The 27,469-nt window shown below is 41.9% G+C and overlaps 1 protein-coding gene across 19 annotated transcripts in view; it reads left to right on the top strand.

Moving 5' to 3' along the window:
* The window catches only part of LOC108260491 (neurexin-1a), a 284,791-nt gene that overhangs the window by 245,009 nt on the left and 12,313 nt on the right, over positions 1-27,469 (top strand). For 11 of the 19 annotated variants that reach the window (XM_053677457.1, XM_053677447.1, XM_017460837.3 and 8 more), the window contains one exon: positions 24,592-24,679. In XM_053677457.1, coding sequence (XP_053533432.1) covers positions 24,592-24,679 — 88 coding nt within the window. The remainder of the gene's footprint in view (positions 1-24,591; positions 24,680-27,469) is intronic. The other 8 variants (XM_053677458.1, XM_053677459.1, XM_053677456.1 and 5 more) reach the window with 1 other exon arrangement.

Below are 27,469 nucleotides of genomic sequence, written 5' to 3'. Positions count from 1 at the left end.
GAAAACAAAAGCCTGGTGGCGTTCAGTCGGTGCCGGACGCATTAGCGTGATTTTTCTGGCAAATCCCATCGATCGATCGATCGATCAATCCACGGGGTCTTTTGTTATTATGCTTTAAAACATATCAAAAATCTTTTTAATTAGCCAATTAATTCAAAGTAATTCGTCTGTATTTTGACATTTAACATTGAATTTTTATTCAGATGTGAATATTATATATTTGCTTACCTTTTTTATTTCCAGTTCAATGAGGCATGGCCATTTTAGCTGCGCTGGCCTGGCTTTTAAAGTCTTATTTGGACTGGATTATGTGAAAAACGTCACCCGGGGCAGCTAGCTAATCCCCTGCAGGCCTTTATGCTAACAGTTGTAGGGTAGGAGAGCTTTTTCTGAACCCTCTGGATCTACAATTCTAGGTGCAAGTGTAAGTAACATGGCTGCAGCATTATCAGTTGTAGGAAGTGACACCTTTTTGTGCACAGATCATTTTCCGAGAATACGTTTTTATGTGATTCTACCCTTCGGAGGAACTTTAGAATATCGTAAAGAACATTCTGACGGCGTTCTCTGTTGGATGAGGTACGTCCACGGAGTTGGACCCGGCCTACGCTCGGCGCTCGTTGTTCCTCGTCGGTGCGGCTCTACTGCGAACTGGAAGCCATTTCCTCGGCTAGTGAAAGTGGTTTCTCTATTACAGACAGATTAGCCTGGTAGATCCCTAACGCAAACACAAACACCTGGCCGTGTCGAGCCCTTCTCTTCTCCTCCTGCCAGCCGTACCCGAACGCGACCCTTCAGCAGATGGTTTCGCCACGGCCGAGTTGTCTCGTAGTGACCACATCCTGTGCTTCTTCCACTCCGTCTCCCGCCTTCACTTAAAGCGAAAATAAATTAAAACCCACACGGCCGCCGAGTTTTATCCACCCGCCGTTTTACAAAGACAGATTGAGACTTGACATCCTGCCATCCACCTCGGGGAGTGTCCTTGTAAGTCAAGCTGCCGAATTCATCCTGTGGAATTTAGATAAACTCCGTGGCCATGTGAGAGACTGAAGATGCGGACAGTTTTACGCCTCGGAAAATAGCCTCGTCTTCTCCGAGCAGATGTTTTAGCCCCCTGGGATGATCCCTTTGTCCACTTCGGTCCTGTTCTGATTTCTCTACTGGGCCTGTGTGTCTGACGACGTGTGAGATAATGCGTGAGGCGAATTGCTGCCCATGAGGTTGTCAAAATATCTGCAATTGATATGTGGGGAAAAATATTAAAGGGCTAGAAAGAAAAGAAGCACAGATATCGGTGTTAAATGGTAGAGCAGGCATCACATAGAACACTCTCTCTCTCTCTCTCTCTGCAGCCAAATAAACCCATGTTGAAAACACTTTGTATGAATGCAAATAAATCCAAAGGAGCAAATCGTTTAAATGTCAAATAGGCCTATGGTGAATACTTACATGTAATCATTAAACAGTTGATAAATAATAAAATGTAGCAATAAAGTAGAAAAACACTGTGCGGACAAACTGCTAATTAGTACCGTAGCTAGCATCACAGAGGCTAATTAAGCAGGAAAGAAGTTCATACGATCTCCAAAATAGTCCTGGTTGTGTCAAACCAGCCGAAAGGACAATCTCTCTTCTTCCTTTCGCAGTCGGCGTCGAATTTACTACCGAACGACGCTTTAGCTGAGCTGGAGCTAATTCTAAGCCGCTAATCATGAAAGTACAATTGATTGACATGCTATTAATACAATAAGCTATTTCTTTTTCTGCATCAGTCAGGTGGGGCGGCGAAGGAAGAAGTTAGAAACAGCTCTAAGTTTTAGTGGAGCTGTGGGGGGTTTTATTTTGGGTCATTGTGCTGTTTGCCTGATAAGTTTAACACTGCTAGCATTGGTAGGAAACGAAAGCTAATAAGAGCTCCAGCGTTACAAAGCCGCCAGCAGCGGTGCATGAAACCTGTACTGCACTGTGAGGAAGAGATTAAAGTTAATTAATCGGAAAAGCTCATTCTGGTCTTTAATATTTTCAATATTGTAACACAAATAGCGTTCTGGTAGAAGTGTGTGTGTGTGTGTGTGTGATCAGTAATGGAAGTGTTTGAAAAGGTTTTAGCTGAGCTGTGGACCATCCAGCATTTCAATCCCGCCTTAGGTAAAGTTCATGCTACTCACAAATCCCACAATCAGATTACACAAATTTGCTCGCGTGTAATCTGTTGGCGTCGCGGTGACGTAGCACTTCACTACCGAGCACTGGTTTGATCCCTTCCTCCCACCAAAATAATAATAATAATAATAATAATAATAATGATAATAATGATAATAATGATAATAATAATCTAGGGTTCGGGTTGCTGTTTCATGAACACACGTAAACGAAACTGTTTTTTTGTTTGTTTTTTTTTTTATCCTACTTGCAGTTTTTATTGGGTGAAAACAGAAAAAAAAAAAAAAAAGCCTATTTTTGTCAAAGTTAGCAGGTCGGGAATTTACGCTCCAATTTCCCCTGTTGAAAATCAAACATATTTATTTCTTCCCCTTTGTAGAATTCCTGCCACCAGCGAGAACTAGGATTTATGTCTCGCTATAAATAATAGATAAGCTTTCTGCCTGGCTATCAGACGAGAGCACGATCTAAGCGCCTTCATTTCTCCATCAAAAAATGTGGAGTCTGTTTTAAGACGCCGGATCGTCCCAGGCGTCGATCGGGCGATTCTTAGTAGCTGATCTCGGTAATCTGAATCGCGTACGCTAGTATACGGGACGTGAGACGTGATCACGCTAATCCGTGGTCTATCTCTGGTCGTGCACGTGACGTCATATCTGAGCTGTTAGCTGACAGTCGGGGGTGGTTGTTTTTTTGTTTTTTTTTCGACGAGTCTGCCGATAGCAAGGGGACTTCTCGTCAGGAGAATGAAGCTCTTAAGTGAAGAAGAAGGACCGCTTCGGGGGGGAGACAAAAGAAACATGAAAAATCAATACACACAGATTTCAGTAAGGCATAGATGACCTTGGATTTCACCTGCAGTCACGGTTTATTTATTTATTTTTATTTATTTATTTTATTCTCTAGTAGTCACCTTTTTTCTTCTTTTTCTTTTTTTTTTTTTTAACAGTCCATCTCTCTGCAATGCACCAAGTTGAACTCGTTTTGATATTTTTATTTGGTTATAATGACTGACTGGCTCATTAAAAGAAAAGTGACAGGGCTTGATTGATGTGGCTTCTGGTTTAAATTGCTGCAAGATGAAGATATTGAACGTGAAAGAAGCTAGGAGTTGTGTTTTTAATGTAGTCGGTAATGAGAACCGAAGTAGAATGAAAGCTACTGGAGGAACCTGCTGGTGTAGGAAAATAATCAACCACCAGGTGGTGTGACGAAGCAGAGTTACTGTTAATAGCGAGTCCCGAAAGTCCCGATGAAGGGACTTTAAGGAATAGTTTTATAAAAGGGTTCTACGTGAAACCCTTTCTGATAGGGAACCTAGGGTTTGGCATGGAACCTTAAAGCTCCTTGACCCTCATGAGGGACAAATCAAAGACCACTCTTTCTTTTTTTTAGAAAAAAAGAAACGATAATTGGTTATTTTTGTATAATTCAGGGTTTCTAATGAGGTACTGCTTGGCACCTGTTTAAAAGGGAAACCATGTGTCTACAACAACCTTCGAGAGACGTGGATGCTTAAAGAGGTTTTACCTGGAACAAAGCCTTTACTGTAGGGTTCTACGTAGAACCTTCCGGGATATGTCCGGGCATACGAAAGAACTCTTCTTGCTAGAACAGTATGCGTCAGCCAAGGAAATATAACCAATGCGAGTCAGAGAGTCAGGATGTGAATTGTGGAAAATTCAGAAAAATGACTAATCCAATAGGAGCCTTCGGTTCTACCATCCGTGTCGTTTTACTCGAGTAATTTTTGACAAGAGTATCTTCAAGTCCATTAATGGCTTTCAGACCCTCCATTGATTAGTCGTTAGGACCAGAGCAGACAGAATGTAAGAGAGTCGTTCAGGGGAGCTTGTGTGAACGTGTGAGTGGGTTTGTGAAGGGCAGTTCTCATCACCGTGTCTGAAGGGGAAACTGTGATGGATGCGTTCTGTCTCTCCGAGTGTCGTTCTCCCGCTCAGAGGGTCTCCGACTTCGCATCCAGCACCATCCGTCAAGCCGGATCTCGACCCCACGACCTCTCGACACCTCGGCGCTGAGTCCGAGTCACGCTAAGGTCTGTCCTTCGGGACGAGCCAAGCGAGAGGATACACGTCCTCCATATGGACACACAGAGAGGAAAAACCTGTGCGATGTACTTCCCTGTCTTACACGTTGGAGAAAGCAATATGTCCAATCTTTAGATCTTTGAGACCCCAGGACACTAAGATTGTGACAAGACATACAAAATTGCTTTTTTAGAGTGTTCTTTTAGAGGCGGTTATCTACCCTGAGGTTTAGAAATGTGTATCACAGATCTCTAGATTAGCAAGCTGACATTTTTGAAGCGCTCTTGGATGCATTACAAAAACAGGAGATAGAGGAGACTCGAGAGAACAGTGGAGGAACCACTATACGAGTCTTTTATTGTGTAGACATAAGGACCGATTCTAGGCTTGTTTGGGCGGGGTTTGTAATCGCATGTGGATCGGCTGAGATTTATCACTTTGGTGCATGCGAGTTTGCAAAACGGTGGGCACTAGGTTTATCTGCTTGCTGTTTTTGTCCGATTCTTTTCGTTTGGTACCAACACTTGTGGATGCATGGCATTTAAACGTGCAAGAATACTTGTAAATTAGGAACCGTTCTCCAGCCACGTTAGTCGCCATGTAGCACTGAGAGTGGAACTGCCCCATGGTTCGGTTGATGCGACCCCCAGACCACGGTTTACACCGAGACCAGAGATCGGTCCTCATGAAGTCTCTTGAAGTCAGGCAATATTGGGCCTTATATTTATATAGACTGTATCCATCAACCAAGGAAAGACAATCAGCAAGCTGCCATTTTTTTAAAGCTCTCTCATATGCAGTACAAAAAAAAGGTAACTGAAACCTTCTCACGGCTGTCTGATGGACTTGCAGTATTTATTAACAACCATCTCTGATCCTAGAGACTTGAAAGAAACATGAAAGAAGCAACACTTAGTGCAGCTTACATATCTGTCTGCTTTACGCATTCGTGTGGAAATAATTCCTAGTCTCACTTTAAAAGAAGCTGCTTGTCATGTTGTAGCTCAAGTGAAATGTTCATCTCAAAGTTTGATCATTTCTTATTATGAGCGTGCAGGTGTACAGCTTCTAGACATGCGTTTCTATCGACTTGACGGTCCTTTCCAGTCCTTAATTGGGGCGAGCCTGGGAACTCGGTAAAGAGTCTGAAGAGATGGATCTACATCTCCATGCTGAAGGCATGCTGTTGCTAAGAATTATGGAAACTAGGACTCTGCTTGTTAGGGACATCGTTAGTCAAAGGAGTTACACCTTGATCCCCAACAAAGGTTACATCTCGTCTGTTGTGAAATGTTGCACAGCTAATAGCTGGCTTAGAGGTTGATTCCGTTCCTGAATGAAAGGACAATCGAGGAATTAACTCACCATACCAGGAAGTGACCATCGCCACGACAAAGAAGTCCAAGGATTGCTCAAACACAATCAGTAGCCTGTAGCAGATCAGTAGCAGATTTCGTGTCATGGCTAGTAGTTGTTTTTTTCACACTTGCCCAGATTGTTTTCTTGTTTGTTTAACAATATAAATAAATAAATAATTATTGAAAGTACAGTGCAAGTGTAGAACAACATATCAAAAGAAGACCTCATAGCCACAACCTTGGGCAACAGCTTGCTGACATTTTTGTCGTTTCACACGATGGGCTACATCAATGGTCACCAACCCTGTTCCTGCAGATGTACCTTCCTGAAGCCCACCTGACCATCTAATCATTAAGAAGTTCATCCAGAACTTAAGAAGTTCGGGATCAACTGAAAGGTGTGTTAGATTTTAGTCGGAGATAAAAACCTGCAGGAAGGTAGATCTCAAGGAAGAGGGTTGGTGACCACTGGCCATCATGATGAATCTATATCACTATACGATACTATATTACGTTATAGCACATTTTAGCTTTGTAACTAAAACATAAAACAGGGCAGCACTTTGGAGCTTTTACTTTCCTAGCGGACTAGCTTATAAATAAATGTACGATTTGCCCCCCCCTGTTGTAGGATGGAGTTTGGAAAGTAGCAGAACACAACATCTCAGCTGCCACGTTTGGGATTTGAACAGCTCAGCATGCTGAGCCGTTTCGTTGCTACAGCTGCAGAAGTTGAGACATGAGTTACTGGGTGTTTGTGCTTCAACTGAACAGCCAATTAGGAACCTCTCACCTACTGCAGGATCCTGATGCCAATGCAGTTTACGCAATTAAAACACACCCACACACACGTACGAGTATGCTCGTTAGAGCCGTGGCACACCGAGTCAAAGTCAGAGAGCTTGACCAAACGAGGCAAATTGATGATTACCGCCTCAATGTTACCTTATATTTTCTGTGAAGTTGTGTACTTCCATACACCACAAAGACGAGTCGATTGCCATCAAACCCGTTCCAGGAAGTTGCAGTAGACCATACATTCATAACCCGTTCCAGGAAGTTGCAGTATATTCATAACCCGTTCCAGGAAGTTGCAGTATATTCATAACCAGTTCCAGGAAGCTGCAGTATATTCATAACCCGTTCCAGGAAGTTGCAGTATATTCATAACCAGTTCCAGGAAGCTGCAGTATATTCATAACCAGTTCCAGGAAGTTGCAGTATATTCATAACCAGTTCCAGGAAGCTGCAGTACATTCATAACCAGTTCCAGGAAGCTGCAGTATATTCATAACCAGTTCCAGGAAGCTGCAGTACATTCATAACCAGTTCCAGGAAGCTGCAGTATATTCATAACCAGTTCCAGGAAGTTGCAGTATATTCATAACCAGTTCCAGGAAGCTGCAGTATATTCATAACCAGTTCCAGGAAGCTGCAGTATATTCATAACCAGTTCCAGGAAGTTGCAGTATATTCATAACCAGTTCCAGGAAGCTGCAGTAGACCATACATTCATAACCAGTTCCAGGAAGTTGCTGTATATTCATAACCAGTTCCAGGAAGCTGCAGTAGACAATACATTCATAACCAGTTCCAGGAAGTTGCAGTATATTCATAACCAGTTCCAGGAAGTTGCAGTATACTCATAACCAGTTCCAGGAAGTTGCAGTAGACAATACATTCATAACCAGTTCCAGGAAGTTGCAGTATATTCATAACCAGTTCCAGGAAGTTGCAGTACATTCATAACCAGTTCCAGGAAGTTGCAGTATATTCATAACCAGTTCCAGGAAGCTGCAGTAGACCATACATTCATAACCAGTTCCAGGAAGTTGCAGTATATTCATAACCAGTTCCAGGAAGTTGCAGTAGACAATACATTCATAACCAGTTCCAGGAAGTTGCAGTATATTCATAACCAGTTCCAGGAAGTTGCAGTACATTCATAACCAGTTCCAGGAAGTTGCAGTATATTCATAACCAGTTCCAGGAAGTCGCAGTATATTCATAACCAGTTCCAGGAAGTTGCAGTAGACAATACATTCATAACCAGTTCCAGGAAGTTGCAGTATATTCATAACCAGTTCCAGGAAGTTGCAGTATATTCATAACCAGTTCCAGGAAGTTGCAGTAGACCATACATTCATAACCAGTTCCAGGAAGTTGCAGTATATTCATAACCAGTTCCAGGAAGTTGCAGTAGACAATACATTCATAACCAGTTCCAGGAAGTTGCAGTATATTCATAACCAGTTCCAGGAAGTTGCAGTACATTCATAACCAGTTCCAGGAAGTCGCAGTATATTCATAACCAGTTCCAGGAAGTTGCAGTAGACCATATTCACCATATTCATAAGCAGAATAGAAACCCAGCCGAAGGAAAACATTCAGTTTAAAACTTTCAGCTTCACCCCTGACTGTTTCAAAGCCCTGACACTGGAGACTCCTTCCTTAAATGTTACACAAAGCATCATCATATCATAGCAATTGCAGACGTTTTTAATCACTATAGAAACATATTGGAACGAGCTCATTAACATCGGCAAAGATGACAAGTTTTCAGTTTGAATCGCTGAAATACACATCACGCTTTTTATCTGTTTCTAGTTACATTTAACGTTAAATGTAAACATCCATGAGGTAAAAATTAGTTCCCGTTCTCTCTCTTGAAGTAAACAAAACAACCAACCAAATAAAAAAACGCAGCTTTTCATGTTACCGAAGATCCTAAATGTCTTCTTACAGAAAACTTCGCCATGTCAACGATTATATGGTTTTATTTGGTAAATAACAACCCGTCTTATTACGTTCATCATTAGCCTTAGATTAGATTCCTGTGTATGAGCTGTTACTATAGAAACGATAAGGTATTAGATCATGATAATGTATAATATCGGTTGAGATGTTATTAAATATCAGAATTGTAGCGATTTCCAACGTGGATTTCCAATCTTCGAAGATGGAGCCTCAGTGAAGCGTCTGTTATTTAAAAAAAAAAAAAAAAAAAAAAAAAAAACGCCACTCGATCATTTTTTATTCCTCTCCGTCGGCGTGTTGTAGAGAGAGTGGATTTCAGACTCTCCGGTCTCTCCCTCTGTTCTCTTAATTCTCCCGGTGTGGAGTGTTTGCTCTGAGGAGAGACGGAGGTTTTAACAGAGGATATGTCATACCCTCTTGGATTTTCCTCTTCCTCCATCTTTCATCTCACTCTGTCTCTCTTATTTTCTTTCAGATGACGATCGCGCTTCACTTCCTCGTCCTGTTTTTTTCTCTATTCTCGATTTCCTTTTTAGCCGTGCTGTAGTGTGTGTGTGTGTGTGTGTGTGTGTGTGTGTGTGTGTGTGTGTGTTTGAGGGAGGGGTGGTTTGTTTGTTTGCTCCCTGTCCCTGAATATAATGGCATCCTTGATGGCGTTTCAGAACTTTCATCACACACATCACATCAATAATTCATCGCCGCCTCCCCGTGTGTGATTAGCGATGGCCTTCTAAATTGCCTCCCACATGGCAGAGAAACAAAGTCAGAACCGACGGCAAAAAAACAAAAAACAAAAAACAAAACCCTTTTTTTCCTGCTATATTCTGCATGAAACGGCTTACAGTGATGTGATGGTGATTTTCCTGCGTGATGCGCCTGTTACAGTGAATTTTTCTGTTCAAGTGCTGTTTGAATTTGAATAATATTTACGTATTTGAAGGCTAAAAAATGTGATTTTATATCATCACCGTAAGGCGCACGGTGGATTAGCGGTTATCATGACCTCCAGGGTCGGGGGTTCGATTCCCACCGTGGCCCTGTGTGTGCGGAGTTTGCGTGTTTCCTCCGGGTACTCCGGTTTCCTCCCCCAGTCCAAACACATACACGGTAGGCTGATTAGCGTGTCCAAAGTGTCCGTAGTGCGTGAACGTGTATGTAATTGTACCCTGTGATGGATGTGTACCCCGCCTTGTGCCCAATGCTCCCTGAGATGGTCTCCAGGTTCCCCACGACCCTGTAGGATAAGCGCTATAGAAGATGGATGGACGATCACTCAGGGTTCTAACAAAGCGACGCTACGTTACGCAATTCTGGAAATATCACACGGGCAAAATTATAAATCACAACCCTGCGGTCATATTAGGGGCGGGGTCAACATCCGTACCTTTTCAAACAACTTCGTACAATCTATATCCGACCAAACCGTCCTTGTTTATTAAAAACGTGTCAAACAATGATCAGGAATGAACGAGACATGTCGTGAAAGTCATCCTACATGGAGCTTGTTGAAAGTTTCAGTCAGACCCTTCATTACTGGAGTCGCTTTACTACCGTGGATGAATCTCAGATGGACATTTATGTGGATTAATAAATATTAATAAATAAATAATAAATAAATTAATAAATAAAAACGAACGTGAAATATGACACTTGGATCAATTTTTTTATTCTCTCAGCTGACGCGGTTTTCACCGTGTATGGTTTATGTGATCGCGCTACTGATGACGCTCTCTCTGCTCGTTCCAGAGCGCCGGAATACTAAACATTTCATCAGGATGCGAGTTTTAAAGGGATTTGATATTGACAACGGAGAGGGGTTGTTTTTTGTTTGTTTGCTTTGTTTTTTCCTTTTGCACACAGTCAGTTCAGAGTCGAGATCGGAATTTCAATTAGTCTGATCACAACAGAGACATTTTTTACAGTAAGTGACGAACAAACACTGCAGCTGCGATACTGGGTGGGGGAGGGGGTCTGATTGTCTTAATGAAGGTCTCTCTCGCTCTCTCTTTCTCTCTCTCTCACACTCTCACTCACTCACACACACACACACACACACACGCTATTTATCTTCCTTATCTTAGGAGTTTGTCTGTCAGCACTATCGATTTCTCAGCCTCCACTCAACTTTCTACTTTCCTCTCCAAATTTAAAGAAGGAGAAGATCATGGCATGGTTCAAAATGGTGGGGAAATTAGGGAGCAGAACCTAAACATCTCTATGGTGGTAAAAAATGGTGATACAAACCCTGCCTCGCTGCAAATTGATCGCAACCTGAGATGCAGAGAAGCAAATGTAGGAAACAAACAGCTGCAGCGCTAAACCGTACCCAGATGTGTATCTTAAGCGATCGTTTAACACTTCTGATTTTACAGCGTAGAAGAGATGGAAATAGGATTTTCTTTTATGTATCGTATGCAGTCCTCTTCGTGTTTATTAGCTCCTTCAGGCTGACGGTTAGACGTCTGTGTTTTATTGCTGAAGCATGGATGTCGGACACTAGCCGTAGCTCCCAGGCCACCGGGTGGGCGGAGCCATGATCTATCTATTTATATATATTTATTTTAAAGCACGTTTTTACCCTCGTCTGGCGAAAAAGTTTCCGAAGTCGCAGGACATCTCGTGTGAATGCGTCCTATAGATATAGCGTATGTATAGGGAAAGTCAGGGGTGATTTTAAAGCAGCTCTCGCGAATCCCTGCTTGATACCGTGTTCACACAGTCGACTCGTTCCTGCGCACAGTGTGTCGGCTCGCCGGGTTTTTAATATTACATATCACAGCCTCTCATTATCCGTCTCCTACAGTCGCATCCTTCAGTGCACACGACAAAGTACGAGACGTGCTTGCTCTTTAATGCAGACTTTAACTGGAGGATTGTAAATGCAGTGTTTACGCAGCACGCATCAGTGTATGTATGCCGTGCTGCAGGAAATTAAGAGTTTAGAGTTAAATATTTAAATATTTATACATAAGTAGCAAGCTGTAAAAAAAAAAAAAAAAAAAAAAAAAAAAAAAGAATACAAAAAACCCTCTCAGATTTAGAATAAACAGAAGATTTCGGATAGTCATGTTTTTTGGATTCGGGTTAGGGAAGGAGGGTGCCAATATTTTATTTATTTATTTTTTTTTAGCAGACAAACTACGAGGTAGTGTAGTAACATATAGACAGGCTTGGGGAGTAACGGTGTAATTTAAACGTAAACGTAATCCGGATACAAGAAACTGGTAATGGTAATCCATTTAAAAAAAAATAAATAAATAAACAGATTACAGATACATTAAAAAATAATAATAATAATAATAATAATAATAATAATAATAATAATAATTGCAGGATTAAAAAAAAAAAATTAAACCAAAGAAATGAGTCTTTTGACATAACACAGTGACTACGTTTACATGGACAGCAATAATCTAATTATTGACCTAATTCTGAATAAGACAATATTCTGATTAAGGTGTTTACATGAGTCGCTTTTAGAATACTCCTTTCACGTTCCCGTTTTACATGTTCTAGAACACAGATCGATTGATGGCACACGTGATTACTCACCCTACACGTCATTACTTCGAGTATGACTTTAGTCGGATTAAGGTCGTCAGAAATCGCTGTTTACCTGCTAGTTCCTTAATCAGAGTATCGTCTTAATCGGGTTCATATCGGATTATCGTTGTCCATGTAAACGTAGTGAGGATAGACAGCTGCTTGATTTATCGTTCTGGTTCCCTCCCGCCTGTCGCGGCTCACGTGAGCAACCTCCTTGTGCATGCGCACATGGATTTAATTTGTAAAAATGAACACAAATTGTTCTCTGAAATGCTTTTTGTTAGGGGGACCGTACGTCCTCTTTTTCCCCCGGACACGTCCGCTTTTTCAGACATTCCAAAAAAAAAAATCGGTCGGAATTTCTAAACGTCAGAAAGTGTCCGGGATTCGGTTTTAGTTGCGTTATGATGTGCTTATGCTCTAGTACTGCATGATGTGTGCTCATATCTGCATCACTTTAACCCCTCTCTGTAAGTCCCGCCTTCTCGCACACCGATTGGTCGATTATATACATTTTATATGTATATATTTATGTGATGCTAATAGTGTGTCTTTTTCAGTGTATTCAAGTCTGCATTCATAGTAACACTCTTTTGAATGCTACATATACACATTAGAGTGTATATATGTAAATAATAATTGTACAAAATTGAATAATTAACTTTTTTCAGAGTGCAGGCTTTAGCTTTAGGAAAAAGGAGGATGGAAAAAAAAGAAATGTTAAAAAAAGAAAGCAAAAAATGATATAATGAGCTGTGCAGCCGTGGGATGAGGAAGTGCAGATGGTTTATCACCAGCGCACAAATGAGATTGTTACTTAGTGTAAATGTGCGAGTAATGAGGCGATGGTAAGCTACACGTCGAGCATAAACAAATACTACCTGCTTGGTAATGACCGAAGAGTGTGTGAGTGTCTGTCTGATCTTCAGGAACGCTTTCAGATCGAATCCCAGACACGCCGTTAACCCTCGTTCACTCGGATTGCGTCTGCGGCGAGATGATGGACGTTTAATCGCACCTGCAAAACGAGTAAACTCGGCGTGAACGTGTATCGGCTCGTCACCTTCACGTCACGTCGAAAAGAAACGTAGCGTCGTATAAGAACAAAGAAGCAGACATGCTGGATATCGCCTGAACGCAAAAATTCAAGCAGCTAATCATGTACGTTATGTGCATCAAAAACGTTTCAAACGCCAGACCAGGGCTCTAAAACAAACACGCTTGGATCAATCCTCCTCTTTATTAGGACGGGAGAAGAATAAAATTCTCGCCGCTGAAGGTTATTTCCCACCGAGCCGCCATTAGAATTGCCCTCGCTGTCATTGACACGCTCTGCGGAGAGAAAAGCATGCCTGATTACGCACGGGATACGGGATACGATTGTCATGTCGTGAGAACGGAACACAGATAATGACGATGCGCGACAGGGAGCGTGGGTAACCTGGGCCGCTCTGGTGCGCTCTCCCGCTCCTGTTTCCGGAGTGAGATGTGGAGCGGGAGCGCGGCCGGCAGCCATTAATCTCCAACTCTGAGTGTGACTATATTAGGATGATGAATGTAGCCGTGTCTCCTGACTAGGGACTGGGAGCTCACGTCAAAGAGCAGGGACACAGACAGCACGGGTGATTTGTGGGAGCGGTTAACCGAGTGTGTGTTTGTTGTTTGTGTGTATGAGCTTTTTTGTTACACATCTATAGCTTTCATATATATATATATATACTGAGCAAAAAATAGAAACGTCCTCTCAAATTCATCTGCTTTTATTTACAGCAAATTTCCTAACATGTAAATATTTGTATTAACATAAAAAGATTCGACAAGCAGGACGTAGTCGTTTCCGTTTATCCTAGGTCTGTCCTTAGAAGATCCATATCCATATACATACATTTTCATATCCAGCTCTAGAAAGTTTCATATCCAGTTCTTTGTCTAACACACACACACACACACACACACACACACACATATACACACGCTGCTGAGAGCTACCATTTGGGCTGTTCGGTGACGGTAACACTGATGGCACCCATTTACTCCAACCTCAGATGCATCATCTGCTCATTACACCGGGCAAGGATTCGACTGCATCCGTGATGGATTTAAAGTCGCAGCGAGGACACGACGGGTCCGCCGGGGGCCGTGTTGAGACGACGCACGTCTTCAGACGGCTACGAATCCAGCACTTGATAATACATCCGTAATCTCCATTAGCAAACTGGGTCCGCGATCGGTCCCGTCAGCGCTCGATGCCTTTAAAATGAGCGCCAAAGGTCTTTTCATACATCTAATACGCACTGGGGGTTTTATTTCTATTTTTCCCTACGAGTTAAATTAACGGTGTACGAGTGTATACACTGGGAATGGAAGGGTTAAATATATATATATATTTTTTTTTTTTTATTTATTTTTTTTTATTTATTTATTTATTTATTTATTTTAAGTGAAGGAGCTTTAGAGTATATTTATTACCCTGCTGTGGCAAGGCTGTCTAACGATCGGTTGTATATATTAACATGTTCAGGGCCCTATTGAGTCTCCTGCTTGCTAGGAGAGGTGAAGCCCCCTGCGGTCCTAGGATTGATTTTGGGTAATGATCACATCATAGCGGAGCTTTAAAAAAAAAAAAAAAAAGAAGTTTAAAAACGACCCTTCATTGCACATGGGGACTGCATTTATCATAAATGTGGAAGAGGAAATGCAGGAAGGAAATGAAGCTAACGTATAAACAACCACCTGCTGCTACTTAGAAATGCTGAATGCACTTCAGGAGGCGGCCTCATCAGTCACGGCCGCTATGAATAATGCAGGCGGTTTGTTTGAGGACGGCAGGACTGGGGTTGGGGTGGTGGGGGTGGGGGGGGGGGGATTTTGGACAGTTTAGATCTGTGCCAGTGTTTGGTATCCATATTAAGTACCGCTCTTGGAACATGTTGATGTCTTATAGTAAGCAGTTTTATATGCTAGTAAGCAGAACTGGGCGTGCTATTTTGGGTCACCAGGTGCTTTGTCCTCTCACCACCCCCACCTCCCGAAAAATGCTGCAGTCCATTGCAGACGCCAAATCGTTATTCAGTGAAAAACTATGAAAGTGTCTGGCGTCGTCCAAGTACCGTAACGCACAGGATCTGCCAAATTGTTCGATCCATACTGAAGTACGTCCAAATGAAATGAAGTACCAATCCAACCACTGTCGATTGTTCTAAAAGCAGGAGAAACAGCCTCTAATGCAAGGATTAAGACTTGTGCAATCGATGTTCTGCCCAAAAACATCCCGTATAAAATGAGTCATTTGTCCGTGAACGTTAGTGGCATGTGATTCGCCGAGAACAATGGTGCAAATGGCGTTACATTGTAAAGAAGGGGGAAGTGTGTGCATGTCTTATTTGTCCTCTAGAGCCACGAGGAGTTCAGAACTGAACATCCGCTAGCACGTGCTAAACACGTGTAGAATAATACTGTAGTATTAATAATATTCAACACGTTCTAGGCGATCTCAGTAGGATAGATAATGAAATGAAAGCCAGCCAAATGTGTAGCATTTCATATTTCTTGCATCTTTATAAGGTTCTGCTTCTATTTATTCTTACTCTTTTATATCTTATGATTTTTGAATATTTTTAGGCGCATCTGACTCCATCTCTCTGTTCCTATAAACTCCCAGATCCCGTCTGTGATATAACGTTCGTACAGCGGTAGACAGCTTGCTGCCGAGACGTCTCCGAAATAGATGATACAAACTCGCTCACAGATATTCCAACACTCTCACAGCCTGCTACGAGAACCAATCACGGATTAGAAAGCGGTGCGACTTTTCCTCTTTTATCCACGTCGGCACGTACGAGCCTGTCGTGCCCCACGACCGATTCTTCATAATGAGCTCCTCGTGATGGAAGAAAATGCGAATCTGGATTTCCAATCAGCCACAAGATATGACGTGGCATCACTCCTTTTTCTTTTTTTTTTTCTGTTTTTTTTTTCTTTTTTTTAACTCCACAGCTGTGTCTGTTGTCCGTGTCTGAGGATTGTTCTGCGTCTTGGGCTGATTAAATTCAGCACGGTGTGAATGCAGGAATGTGGCTAACTATTCCAGGTGAATGCGTCGTTTAGGTTCTCTTTCGGTGCTTTATCTTAATGATGTTGGGAGCAGTCAAGAGAAAAATGAGTCGAGGCCCCCGTGCGAGGAAACAAGGGAAGTCAGTGTAGTATGACTGCGACTCTGGGACCTCGACGAGTGATGGATGGTGTTCAGGGAAAGCAAATTAGCACGCAGGTTCAATTATTGAAGCGTGGCAGAAAATTCAATGCAAAAATATGTATAATTTTTGAAGGAGATACAAAAGTACAAAATAATGCATGGTGGGTTTTAATGCCAGTGATGTAAGAGGTCTTTTTTTGGGGTTGTTTTTTTTTTTTTTTTTTTACTGGCGTGTGCCTTCATTTTCAGCAGCTTCAGGAATTTAATGACTGACACCGGAGACTTCTTCCATTCGTGTTAAATAAACATCTCCTTCTAGAAAACATCACCAGATCAATGATTACACGCATTTTGTAATCTGTTTATGTGGACCATCCACCATACAAGTTCTTTGTAAGCTGTAACTATAGAAACAAGCAGCGACTGTCAGAGCTGCTGTTATAGAAAATGAATCGACACCTTCTGACCAATCAGAATCCAGAATTCAGCGGCACTGTTACCACACACATCTTTATGAGAAGCATACTGGACCGTATGTCGGAACAGTCGAAGGTTCAGGGTCTTGCTTAACGGACTGTCCTGAGATTCGAGCTTAAAGTCTTCTAATGTCGGGTTCCCAAACTTAACTGCCGATTCACGACTCCCCACCGCCGAACGCCGAGGATATCCAAACTAATTAGAGAAATCGTTCACCAGAAATTGCGCAGTGCACCCAAGACTTTTAAGAGATTTCAAAGATTCCGACTAGCTCTGGATATAATTGGTAGCATTAGCATCATGTGATGTATTCCTTTCATTTTAAGACCCGCTGAGGGTGACAGTCATTCCTTCAAGCAGTGCGAGAGCCGTTATTTTCCCCTTTGGTTATCCAAAGTCTTGTTAGAAGCTCAGTGTGTGATGACGCTCGCTTGTTGGAAGAGATACAACAGCACAAACACGGTCAGCATCCGCAGGCTGTTCTCTTTTCACATTCTTAATGCTCAGCCTCAGGATCGTGAGCAGCTGTTCAGTTTTAAATAAAAACCCAACTTAGCACTCCCTCCAGGAAAGCCAGCTAACACCTGATAGCTAAAAACAGCTGTCCGGCCTGAAGCTTTCTCATCCTGGGTTTTTTTTTTTTTTCTTTTTTTTCTTTGTTCGTTTGTTTTTTTTTTTAAACACGGCAAAAGAAAATAGCATGAGATGAGAACATTATACATGTTTCACCTGGTTTTTCAATTCAGTGTCTTTGCGGGTTTCTATTGAGGCTATTGAAGACTGGATCTCGTGTATGCTAGTACAGTTTCATATGAATGCTACACTAGCATGTAGCATTCATCAAAATCTATTTTGCAATATCTATGTACTCCAGGATGTCGGCGTTTCAATATCCGTTTAAAGCCACAGTGGAGCTTCTACTTATTTCGCGGTTTTGCTCATATCATCAGATGCCAGCTATCGTTTTTCACTTCCTATGCTGTGTCATGGTCAACCAATGAGCTGATACCAGTTCTATACCAGCCCATACCTATACTAGTTCTGTGTTTGCGTTCAGAAAGAGGATCGCTAAAAGCCTAAGCCTTTAGATATTTCCTAAAACTCAATGGCAGGGTTGCTACTCGAGCTAATATTTTTGCAAGTCATTTTAGTAATGTCATCGTCTTTTGATTGCATCACAGGGGCCCTAGTCGTGGATGACGGTAACCTGAATCACACCACCGTGGGGAACCGTATACAGTCCGGTGTCAGATTTTCTTCAGAGCCTTAATCGAACCTTAAGACTACCTCCATATGAGCAGTGTTTAGTCCATTTGAGTAGATCCCGCACACTTGAGTCTGAGACTGTAAGAGCGAGGTGGTCCATTATAGTGATAATGATGATGAGTCTTTATTGGTCACGTGTACATTACAGCACAGTGAAATTCTTTTCTTCGCATACCACAGCATGTTAGGAAGTTGGGGTCAGAGCGCAGGGTCAGCCATGATACAGCACCCCTGGAGCAGAGAGGGTTAAGGGCCTTGCTCAAGGGCCCAACAGTGGCAGCTTTGCCGTGCTGGGTCTCGATCAGTAACCCAGAGCCTTAACTGCCAAGCCACCACTGCCCCAGTGGTGAGGTCAAATATTAGGAGAAAGCTATTTAACTCTAAATTGACTCGACTGCAGAAAGCCATGTGGTGCAAATCGAGCCAAGTGACAGAGCTGGGGTGCTGCAGAAATGTAATATGTTCTGGAAATGTGAACCAATGCTAGACATGACACCATACTATATAATTATCTAGTCATTTACTTGGCACCAGATCTGTGTCCTCTGTTCTCAGCCAATTTAATCATGTGCAATCTGAAACCGAACCAAATAGCAAATAAAGCAAAAGTATCAGTTTCATTCAGATTTGCACCGAGCAAACGGATTAAAATGTGCGAAAGCAAACGAGGCTAGACGTTGAAACTCAAATTCTTAAAACAAAACCTCCAAATCTGAATTTATCCCTGCCACAATATGTATGATGAAGCGGGGGGGGACAAGGAACCTTCAGATGCCTCGGATGTCCTCTTGACTTTCAGTCCTACTTCAGAAGAACCGCTTGGTGTGCCAGGGTGCATTCATCACATTAGACTGGAGAGTAAACAAGAGACAGAAGGAGGTGAGAAACATTGCTGTCCTCTGAGACAGCGAGACAGGTCACCACTCGCAAGCATTACAGCGTACCACCTTTACCGAGCATACCGCCTTTATACCGCACTATAGGGAATAGAGGATAGGGAGCCTTTTTATCCAGGAAAACCTGAAGGCTATATTTAACCATCGTAATTATGCTAAACAAGGTCCTTCGAGACAAAAAGCATCCGAATCAGACACAGATAAAAGGTGAGAACATGCGTGTCAAGGTCGCTTCACCTGATCGGTTCGGGATCGCTAACAACAAGCCTACCGAGACATCCAATCTCTCCTCAGCCACAAGGCTGTTGTGGTTATTTTAAGAGCCGGGGTTATCAATCTCAACCGATCGAAGAACGTCATGACAGGGTTGTAAGCACGGATGACGGTTGGCCCTGAAGCCGGAAAACCTGGATGTTCTAATCACACCTTTCGTGGCTCTGTTGGAATCAAGGTTAGCCTCAGTTCAACTTTTAATTTTCAATTGTCAAGCCTGATACTGAAAGATTTATTGTGCTGGTGTGTCGAGCCCACACCCTTTTTTTCCGCACAAATAGCTTTCAGAAATTGATTTTCTCTGCGCAATTAGTCATTTTAAGGGCTAAAGTGTTATCCTTACACAATGCAGCCTTCCCAGGTCAGCACAAGGTATTGATATTTTCAAAATTGGTGCCTTGAATTTGTTCCCCTGAACCGTTCTCTTTCATTTATCTTCGGAAAAAGGAGAGATACAGATCCTCTGCTTAACTCTGCAAAGTACATCAAAATTAGATGAAATCCACACAGCAGAGGAGTTCTAATCTCTGAATGCACAGTGCAGTGCATTTATTTCGGCTTCGAGCTGAGGCAGATTAATGAGCAGTATTGGCCCGGTCTGCCAGGACTGCTCAGATTAATGAGGCCAGACCTGTTCAAGACTCTACCGAGTGTTTGCTAAAATGCAAACGTAGCCGTTTCGAACCGTTTTTTTAACACTGTCAAAGATCGAGCCGTCGGATCTCTCGCTAAGTCATGCTTGTTTAAGGTGCAGGGAAACTAAATCCACGATTGCTTGCTAACTCGGGTTAATGTTGTTGTTTTGTATATACGTAATTGGTGACACTTCTCCAGAGTTTCCTCCCTGAAAGTGGACGGGGTTAATCTTGGAATGAGAACGCATACTGCGTGCTAACTTCAGTAGTGTTTAAAACTATGCTTGAGCTGGGGTTTTTTTTCTTTTCTTTTCTTTTCGAGACTGAGATATTACACGGGAAATCCGAGACACGCTAGATATGCGCGATTTGGGTATCAAATTTTCCTCGACTCTGAAAACAGCAACGTTTTCTGTGGGAAACGCTTTAATAATGAAGTGACTCAAACATGAAGGTTTACCGGTGTCATCAGGTCAGAGCCCATGAGCTTTTGAGTAATGAGCTGCATGCTTTGTGCAGGTTTATAACGTTGAGCCATCAAAAAAAAAAAAAAAAAAACAAGATTGGATTGTCATCACTTTGATGAGTCAGGCCAGAAACTGTAATTCGGGTCAAATGAAGCTGTCACTGAACGTTCTTAAGATGGAGAATTGTGTAGCTGTGTAAGGCTCTTCATCTCAAGTGATCTGACTTGAAGCTGTGAAGGAACCACTCGAGCACAAGTTGATTACTGAAATATAAAACACACAGAGAGAGCTCGTTTAAGGAGCGTACGCTAAAGCGAAACTGACTGTGTAAAAACCGAGCAGAAGAGACACACGCGCTTCTTGTTGCGACGTTTTAAGACAAACCGTGTCCTTTCTTCTGAAGCTACAAAATGATTTAGAGAGAAAAACAAGGTGGCTAGATGAAGGGAGGGACAAGAGCCATATTGATCCTGCACCTCTGTCTTTGGGCACAGTGTAGCGGGATCTCCCGCCAGGAAAAACAAATCACATCGGAGGAGTGATGGATGTGGCGCTCCAGGACGCGCCAGCTTTGCCATCTGGACAGACGACACTGTAGCTCAGCCTTGTGTATGGCAAATTAAATTTACATCCAATGCAGCCTCTTCTTCTGGCATGAACACACAGAGAGACCACCCAAACACACACACACACACCCTCCAGCAAAATCAACACTACACTAAGTATTCTAAAAAATATATATATATATATATATATAAATAAATAAAAAAAAACAGGTGTGCATTGATTCCTATTGTGTAATGTAGAACCATGTGGGATTTATTTAATCCTTTTTTTTTTTTTTTGTATTCATAAATTTTCCCATTTTCAGGCATTTTTCTATTCATCTCATAGTTGTTTCGGATTTATTTCATATCAATAAAACAGTGGCAGCGAAAGTGACTAGCGCTGTTTTAAGTTTTGCTAATAAAGTACACTGTTGTCCCTTTTGAAGAAAACCTTGCTGATTCTTTGTAGAATCGTTCAGCCAATCAAAGTGTTTTACTCTCAAAATCTTCAGTATCTAACGTTTTTTTTTTTTTTTTAAATAAGAATTTAGAGCCCTAAAGAATCCTGGGGAGCAAGCAAACAAAAAGGTTTCCTTGTAGAACCCTACTCCAGACTGTTTCCCTATCAAATAGCATTCCCCTAATTATGTAATGAACCCATGACCAACCATTGAAGAAGGTTTTTATTTTTTATTTTCTAAGAATAGAAAACCCTTAACAATCTTTCGTCTTGGCCATCTGTAGAACCCTACACTGGTTCCAAATAAAACCCTTTTTTGGGAAGCTAAGAACCGTTGATTACCATTGAACCCTTAAAGAACCCTTAAAGAAATTTCAGAACCCTAAAGAATTCTTCAACTTATCCCTCTGGGAAATCAATAAACGCTCTACGTAGCAGAGTGTTTCCCTATCAAAAAGGATTTATTTGTGGAACCCTCAATCCAGTGAATCTTATGGAAACCCTCGAAGAACCCTGTTCAGAGTGTAGAACTCTAAAGAATCTTTTAACTTAAACAACATGGCTTCTGTAACCTTCTACGTCTGCAACATATTGTAAGATTCCAAATTAAAGGTATTTTGAAAGCAAAGAACCTTTAACCATCTACAGAACCCAAAAAAATGGAAGCTCCTAGATCTACGAACCAAGAGTGTATGTAATGGGTGTGTGGTACTCCAGATTATTAGTAACTATCAGCTGTGTGAAATCCTTGATACTTGGTACACTCTTAGAAAAAAAAAGAGTTCTTGACGGGTTCACTGGATAAATAAGGGTTCTTGATGGGTTCATTGGATAAATAAGGGTTCTTGATGGGTTCATTGGATAAATAAGGGTTCTTGATGGGTTCATTGGATAAATAAGGGTTCTTGATGGGTTCATTGGATAAATAAGGGTTCTTGACGGGTTCATTGGATAAATAAGGGTTCTTGACGGGTTCACTGGATAAATAAGGGTTCTTGAAGTGTTCGCTGGATAAATATGGGTTCTTGACGGGTTCACTGGATAAATAAGGGTTCTTGACGGGTTCACTGGATAAATAAGGGTTCTTGACGGGTTCATTGGATAAATAAGGGTTCTTGACGGGTTCACTGGATAAATAAGGGTTCTTGACGGGTTCATTGGATAAATAAGGGTTCTTGACGGGTTCACTGGATAAATAAGGGTTCTTGACGGGTTCATTGGATAAATAAGGGTTCTTGATGGGTTCATTGGATAAATAAGGGTTCTTGATGGGTTCATTGGATAAATAAGGGTTCTTGACGGGTTCACTGGATAAATAAGGATTCTTGACAGGTTCATTGGATAAATAAGGGTTCTTGACGGGTTCATTGGATAAATAAGGGTTCTTGATGGGTTCATTGGATAAATAAGGGTTCTTGACGGGTTCACTGGATAAATAAGGGTTCTTGAAGTGTTCGCTGGATAAATATGGGTTCTTCACTTCACAAGAGTTCTATTTGGAAATACTTTATTCCTCCAGAGGGACAACCAAAGATCCCTTTAGGAGTCAAATTTTCAAAGTATCTAAGTACCAAGTTTTGGGTTCCTGTCCTGGCTCCTGCCTTATACTTCATTTAAGAACTTTAAGATTTGCAAAGAAAGGCTCAAAGGTGGACTAAAATAAACCTCCTCCCCCTGGGTGGTGCCACCTCCAGAACCTTACCTATTGCACGTTTTTTTTTTTTCTTTTCTTTTCTTTTCCACCTCCACCAAGGACAGCAAAATTAGGTTATGGTTTTGCGTGATGAGGCCTGAATAAAATCAGTATTCTTAAAAGAACACCTACCTCACTGGTCCCCAAAGCATTCTGGGTAATTACTGCACTCCACATTCAATGCTAATTCAATAGGGCTGATTTTGCCGGGTCACTGAATCGGATTTGCGGTGCTCGCTGCCTCTGTGTTGACTCTGCGTGACAGGATATAGATCATTAAAGTCAATATTTTTTTCAGATATGAATTGTTTGTACTGTCTTCTTTCCACGGGTTACGTTACAGGACGTCCTGGGTAAATTCATTTTCCTTTTATATCCGCTCGTCTGTGTGACAGAACCGGTCGTTGCACTGAAGTAAATGATTGCGGATGATTAAACGATCTTTGACCTCCTGGAGAGAAACTGAAGTGATTATCATACAGAGTGCCATTTTTACAGGACTGTAACAGTTTAATCAGGGTTCAGTCTGATAATCGGCTGTAGTGGAGTACACCAAAGTGTGGGAAGTTTTTTTTTTTTTTTTTTTTTTTTACCATAACCCATTGGTTCAGTATTCAAACATTAAGAGTTAGTACTCCGAAGTTGTTTTTTTCCCTACAGCAGCATGTTCTGAAATATTTTATTTTTCTTATACTACAGCACTTTGCCTACTACTGGTGAAGTCGATATGTTTCCAGGTGTTTGTCCAAGGTTCACATGAGCACGTTATCTCAAGGGCGAGTGGTTGAATGTTTGTAAGATTTATATGGAGCTTTCGTTGTAACCAGAAGATGAATTGATTTGATTTTTACAAGGGTACAGCAAGGTCAGACGTCTCAAAAGGGTTTTCTTCAATAGCTTCCTACCTGTTTGAAGCATATTTTAAGTCAATATGAAGAAGGACTAGACTTGTTCCTGCCAGAGGCATTCCAGTCGACCGAGCTGGCGTCGAATTCCACTTGTTTATTTATTCAAGAATGACACGTCCTACTTTTTTATCCACTTGTGGTTACAAATGATCTGGTGGAATGTCCAGAAACTAGCTAGTTCCTGCTATCGCTTACGTTATAGCAGCTATAAGCATTCAACGTCGATGTCCTATGAGAGGCGATCAGACAAATGAACACTTTTTTCCATCCTCGACTAAACAGTGGCGTCTTTGAGAACGGTAATAATGTCACCTTCGGGTAACACGGTCTATAAAAGTGCCTGTCTATAATAAACCGTGAACTCGTCATGGTCATATCATATTATAATGCATTCATGAGGCGTTATACGCATTGTTAAAATTATTGATAAAAATTCATTACAATTTGTAGCTATCGTTACGATAAATCTTTAACCTGACACATTATAATTCCTGTTCATAACCTGTTATTATATCACCAAGCCCTACTTTTGCGGAGCATATTATGAGAAGATTATAATTCTGACACTGTTTTATGTATAATAATGCTTTCTGAATGCATCACACGTGAACACGTGAATGCGTGTATAAGTCATTACGCACGCGTCCTTCACGGAAAGTGTTACGGTCGTCTCGTTTACCATCGCGCACGGTCCGAAGTCTCAATCAAAGGCTGATTTAAATACTCTGCTCGTGCTGTTTTTTTGGATGGGGGAGAAAAAAAATGTGGGCGTATCCTTATTAATAAGGCTTCTACGGTAATTATTGGTGTATTTTGTTGAATCAAAAAGAACTATTACTCAAGTGTATGCATCGACAAATCTTCAAGATCTTTCTCGTTTCATTTTTTCCTCCTCCAGACGACGGATGACCTGTTGGTGGCGTCCGCCGAGTGTCCGAGCGACGACGAGGATATCGACCCGTGTGAGCCAAGCTCAGGTGGGTTAGGTTAGTCATCTCTTTTATTATTATTCCTTCCCTCCGGACATATCCGTTTCTCAACAGAGCATCTGGACACCTGTACTATCGTAGTTCATCTTGAAGAGCTCATGAAGGTGTTATGTAGCCACGTCAATATCGGTTCGAAGTGCTACTGAAATTTTTAAGGGAACACTTTTTTTTTCCATTTTAACGTGCTAATATATCCTTCACTTGGGGCCCTTGTAAACCTACGTGTAACTTTTTCACTTGTCATAAAGCGCCTATGTAGGTCTTATGTAGCTGTATGGACACTAGCTTGATCCATGCTAAGGTGCTAATATGCACTTCACACAATATAACCTTGCTCTTTGCGCTATTAGCGACATTAGCTCGAGGAATAAGTCGTCCCTCGTTATACCTTAAAGGCTTCGTGGCATCTGCTACATTTGCTCTAATGCGTTATGCATGAGCATGACAAGTCATGGGGTGCAAATGAAGACAGAAGCCATGAGGACAGAGCGAAGATGGCACCTTCATGCTTTTTCAGCATTTTCTTCGAGTTTGTCTTGTGCGGCGTGTCCCCGCTCTCATTAATTACGCACGACGGCAGTTCTGGGATTTGGAATTGTGTTGTTTTACGTTCTCGTCGGTTTACACGCACTGATTACATACAGCATGCTCCTGAGGTGCTAAAGCATGACTCTCTCTCTCTCGCTGTCTCCTCTGAGGAAAACAAACACTGGGGTTCTGGAGCACAGTGTCGTAATTAACACTCCAGGGTCTGACGGTGAACTCCGGTGGCTGTGCCACGGCATCATTTTGAACACATTTCAGACATTCCGGAGTGTTTCATAGTGTTATAGCTGGAATGATATGGAAGCAGTAAGGACGTTAGGTTCATATGGGATTTTTTTTTTCTTTCCGCCCTGACATTGTTCTATAGACGTAGAAACAGGTTAAATTTAGGACGCGTGACGTTCTTCAGACGTTTCTCTTTCAGAAAAGATTCCAAGTAGAACCGATTTAGAAATCTCCAAAGAACCTTTGATGATCTCATGATCTTCTCATGATTGTGGCACTGACTAGAGACTGGAGTTTTTAACATACACAAGACCAAACCAGTTTGCGAGTGATGGATTAGTAAATCTTGGGCTGCTTGGCAGAACCACAGTGCCAACCCTAAGTCTTATCTTAGATGATCGGCGTCTTTCTGGTTTCTCACCTTGCTATCTCGTCTACATCATCATCTGTTTCTTTAGCAAGCGCTGATACGATTTAGAGTCTTCTTTGGTGCATTTTAGGTTGTTGTTTTGTTTTGTTTTTTTTTATCTCCAAGCCATTTGAGAAAATAAATATTTTTCTTTATTTCTCTTCATCGTGTAGGTTTACGGTTATCCATTCTTCCCTCTGCTTATCTAGCTCCAATTAGTCGTTAAACTGACTACTCGTTGGTTACAAATTCAGACGCCAAGAACACTGGAGAGTTCGGATCGTTAAATAGGTTCTTAAATGGAATCTCTCTCTCATATGTAAGTTTCTTATGAGGCAATGTCTTGGTCTGTTGGAAAGATCTTTTTGAGAATCGTAGATATCGTGCTGCGGACATCTTGCTAGACGCTATGGAGCCAGGTGGAGCATAAAAAAGTTCCTAACCCTGTGCCTCATCTCAAATGGATGGGTGATGTGCTAGGGTTAAATCCATGCGAGAGCTGTAGCACTGGATGTGTGGATCTTCTTTGATGTAGAGATTTACAGTCACTTCCTGTGGTTCATGGTGAAGGATGTAGGCACTTAAACCACAGTGTCCAAGGCTCTTCTTAATGGTGTGTTGTGTAACACTAGATCAGATGGTCGGACAGGTCCACGGCTCTTGTTTGTTGTACTCGATGACAGGTTGAGCTTGGAAAGCTCTGACTTAAGCCTGCTTCATTTCTAGGCTCCTCTCTGTGTGTGGAGTAAAGCTAGCAGCTAGTTCCTGTCTAAAGGGAGTGCAGTTGAAGACGAAAAAAAAAAGCAGGCTAAATAATTAAATCCAAAGACATCCTTATTGATCTGAGCGCAGCAATAAACCCTGTAATAAATGACCGTCTGTCCGAGAGTAATTCAAGAATGAGAACTTTTAGTTTTTGCGAGATGAAAAGGTAAGACGGTGTAGCGCTTCCTGGAGACAAACTGAGGTCTGCTTTGTGGAGAAAACCATGGATTATAGTGTTCCCCTCCCTCCGATACGGCACGCTTTCAAAGTGTCACAGTTAGTATCTTGCGCAAGGTCAAACGAGGACAATCGAAGAGGTTTAGAAACCCACAGTTGTCCCTCAGAGAGTTGAGAAGCACTTGCCGAAGCCCTGGGAAAAAAAGACGCCAGAGTGATTTGACACCAGCATCGTGGCCCATGGCGGGGGTGGGGGCGATTGTGAGCGGGAGGAGGGGGGAGTAACAGCGTATACTGATCAATATCTGGATCCAGCTCCACTTGGTCAATATCACACCCACGTGTAAAGGATTGGATCCACTGCTGCCGAGGACGGGAAGGTGTCTAAGTTTCCCTGCAGCTCAGGGAATTCTATTCCTAACTGTTTTATATGAAAGTTGCTTTAAAGTACCTTGAATTTGTCCAGATTTCCCAGCAAGATCCTGATCCGGCAAGGCTGGCTGGTATAAACGGGCTAGTAGGACGAAGCTGTATTCGGTTTTCAAGGTAAAAAAAAAATACACATAAACGAGGCTCAATTTTAGCATCCACGTCCAATTATTTGCCCTTGATAATTGAAGTAGCGTGCATTATTTTTGACTATGAACCCAGAACACCAGCACCAA

The sequence above is a fragment of the Ictalurus punctatus genome, chromosome 29, assembly GCF_001660625.3.
Source record: "Ictalurus punctatus breed USDA103 chromosome 29, Coco_2.0, whole genome shotgun sequence".
Lineage (NCBI taxonomy): Eukaryota > Metazoa > Chordata > Actinopteri > Siluriformes > Ictaluridae > Ictalurus > Ictalurus punctatus.
Note: the sequence above shows the minus strand (reverse complement) of the source record. Positions and strands in the feature narration are given on the sequence as shown.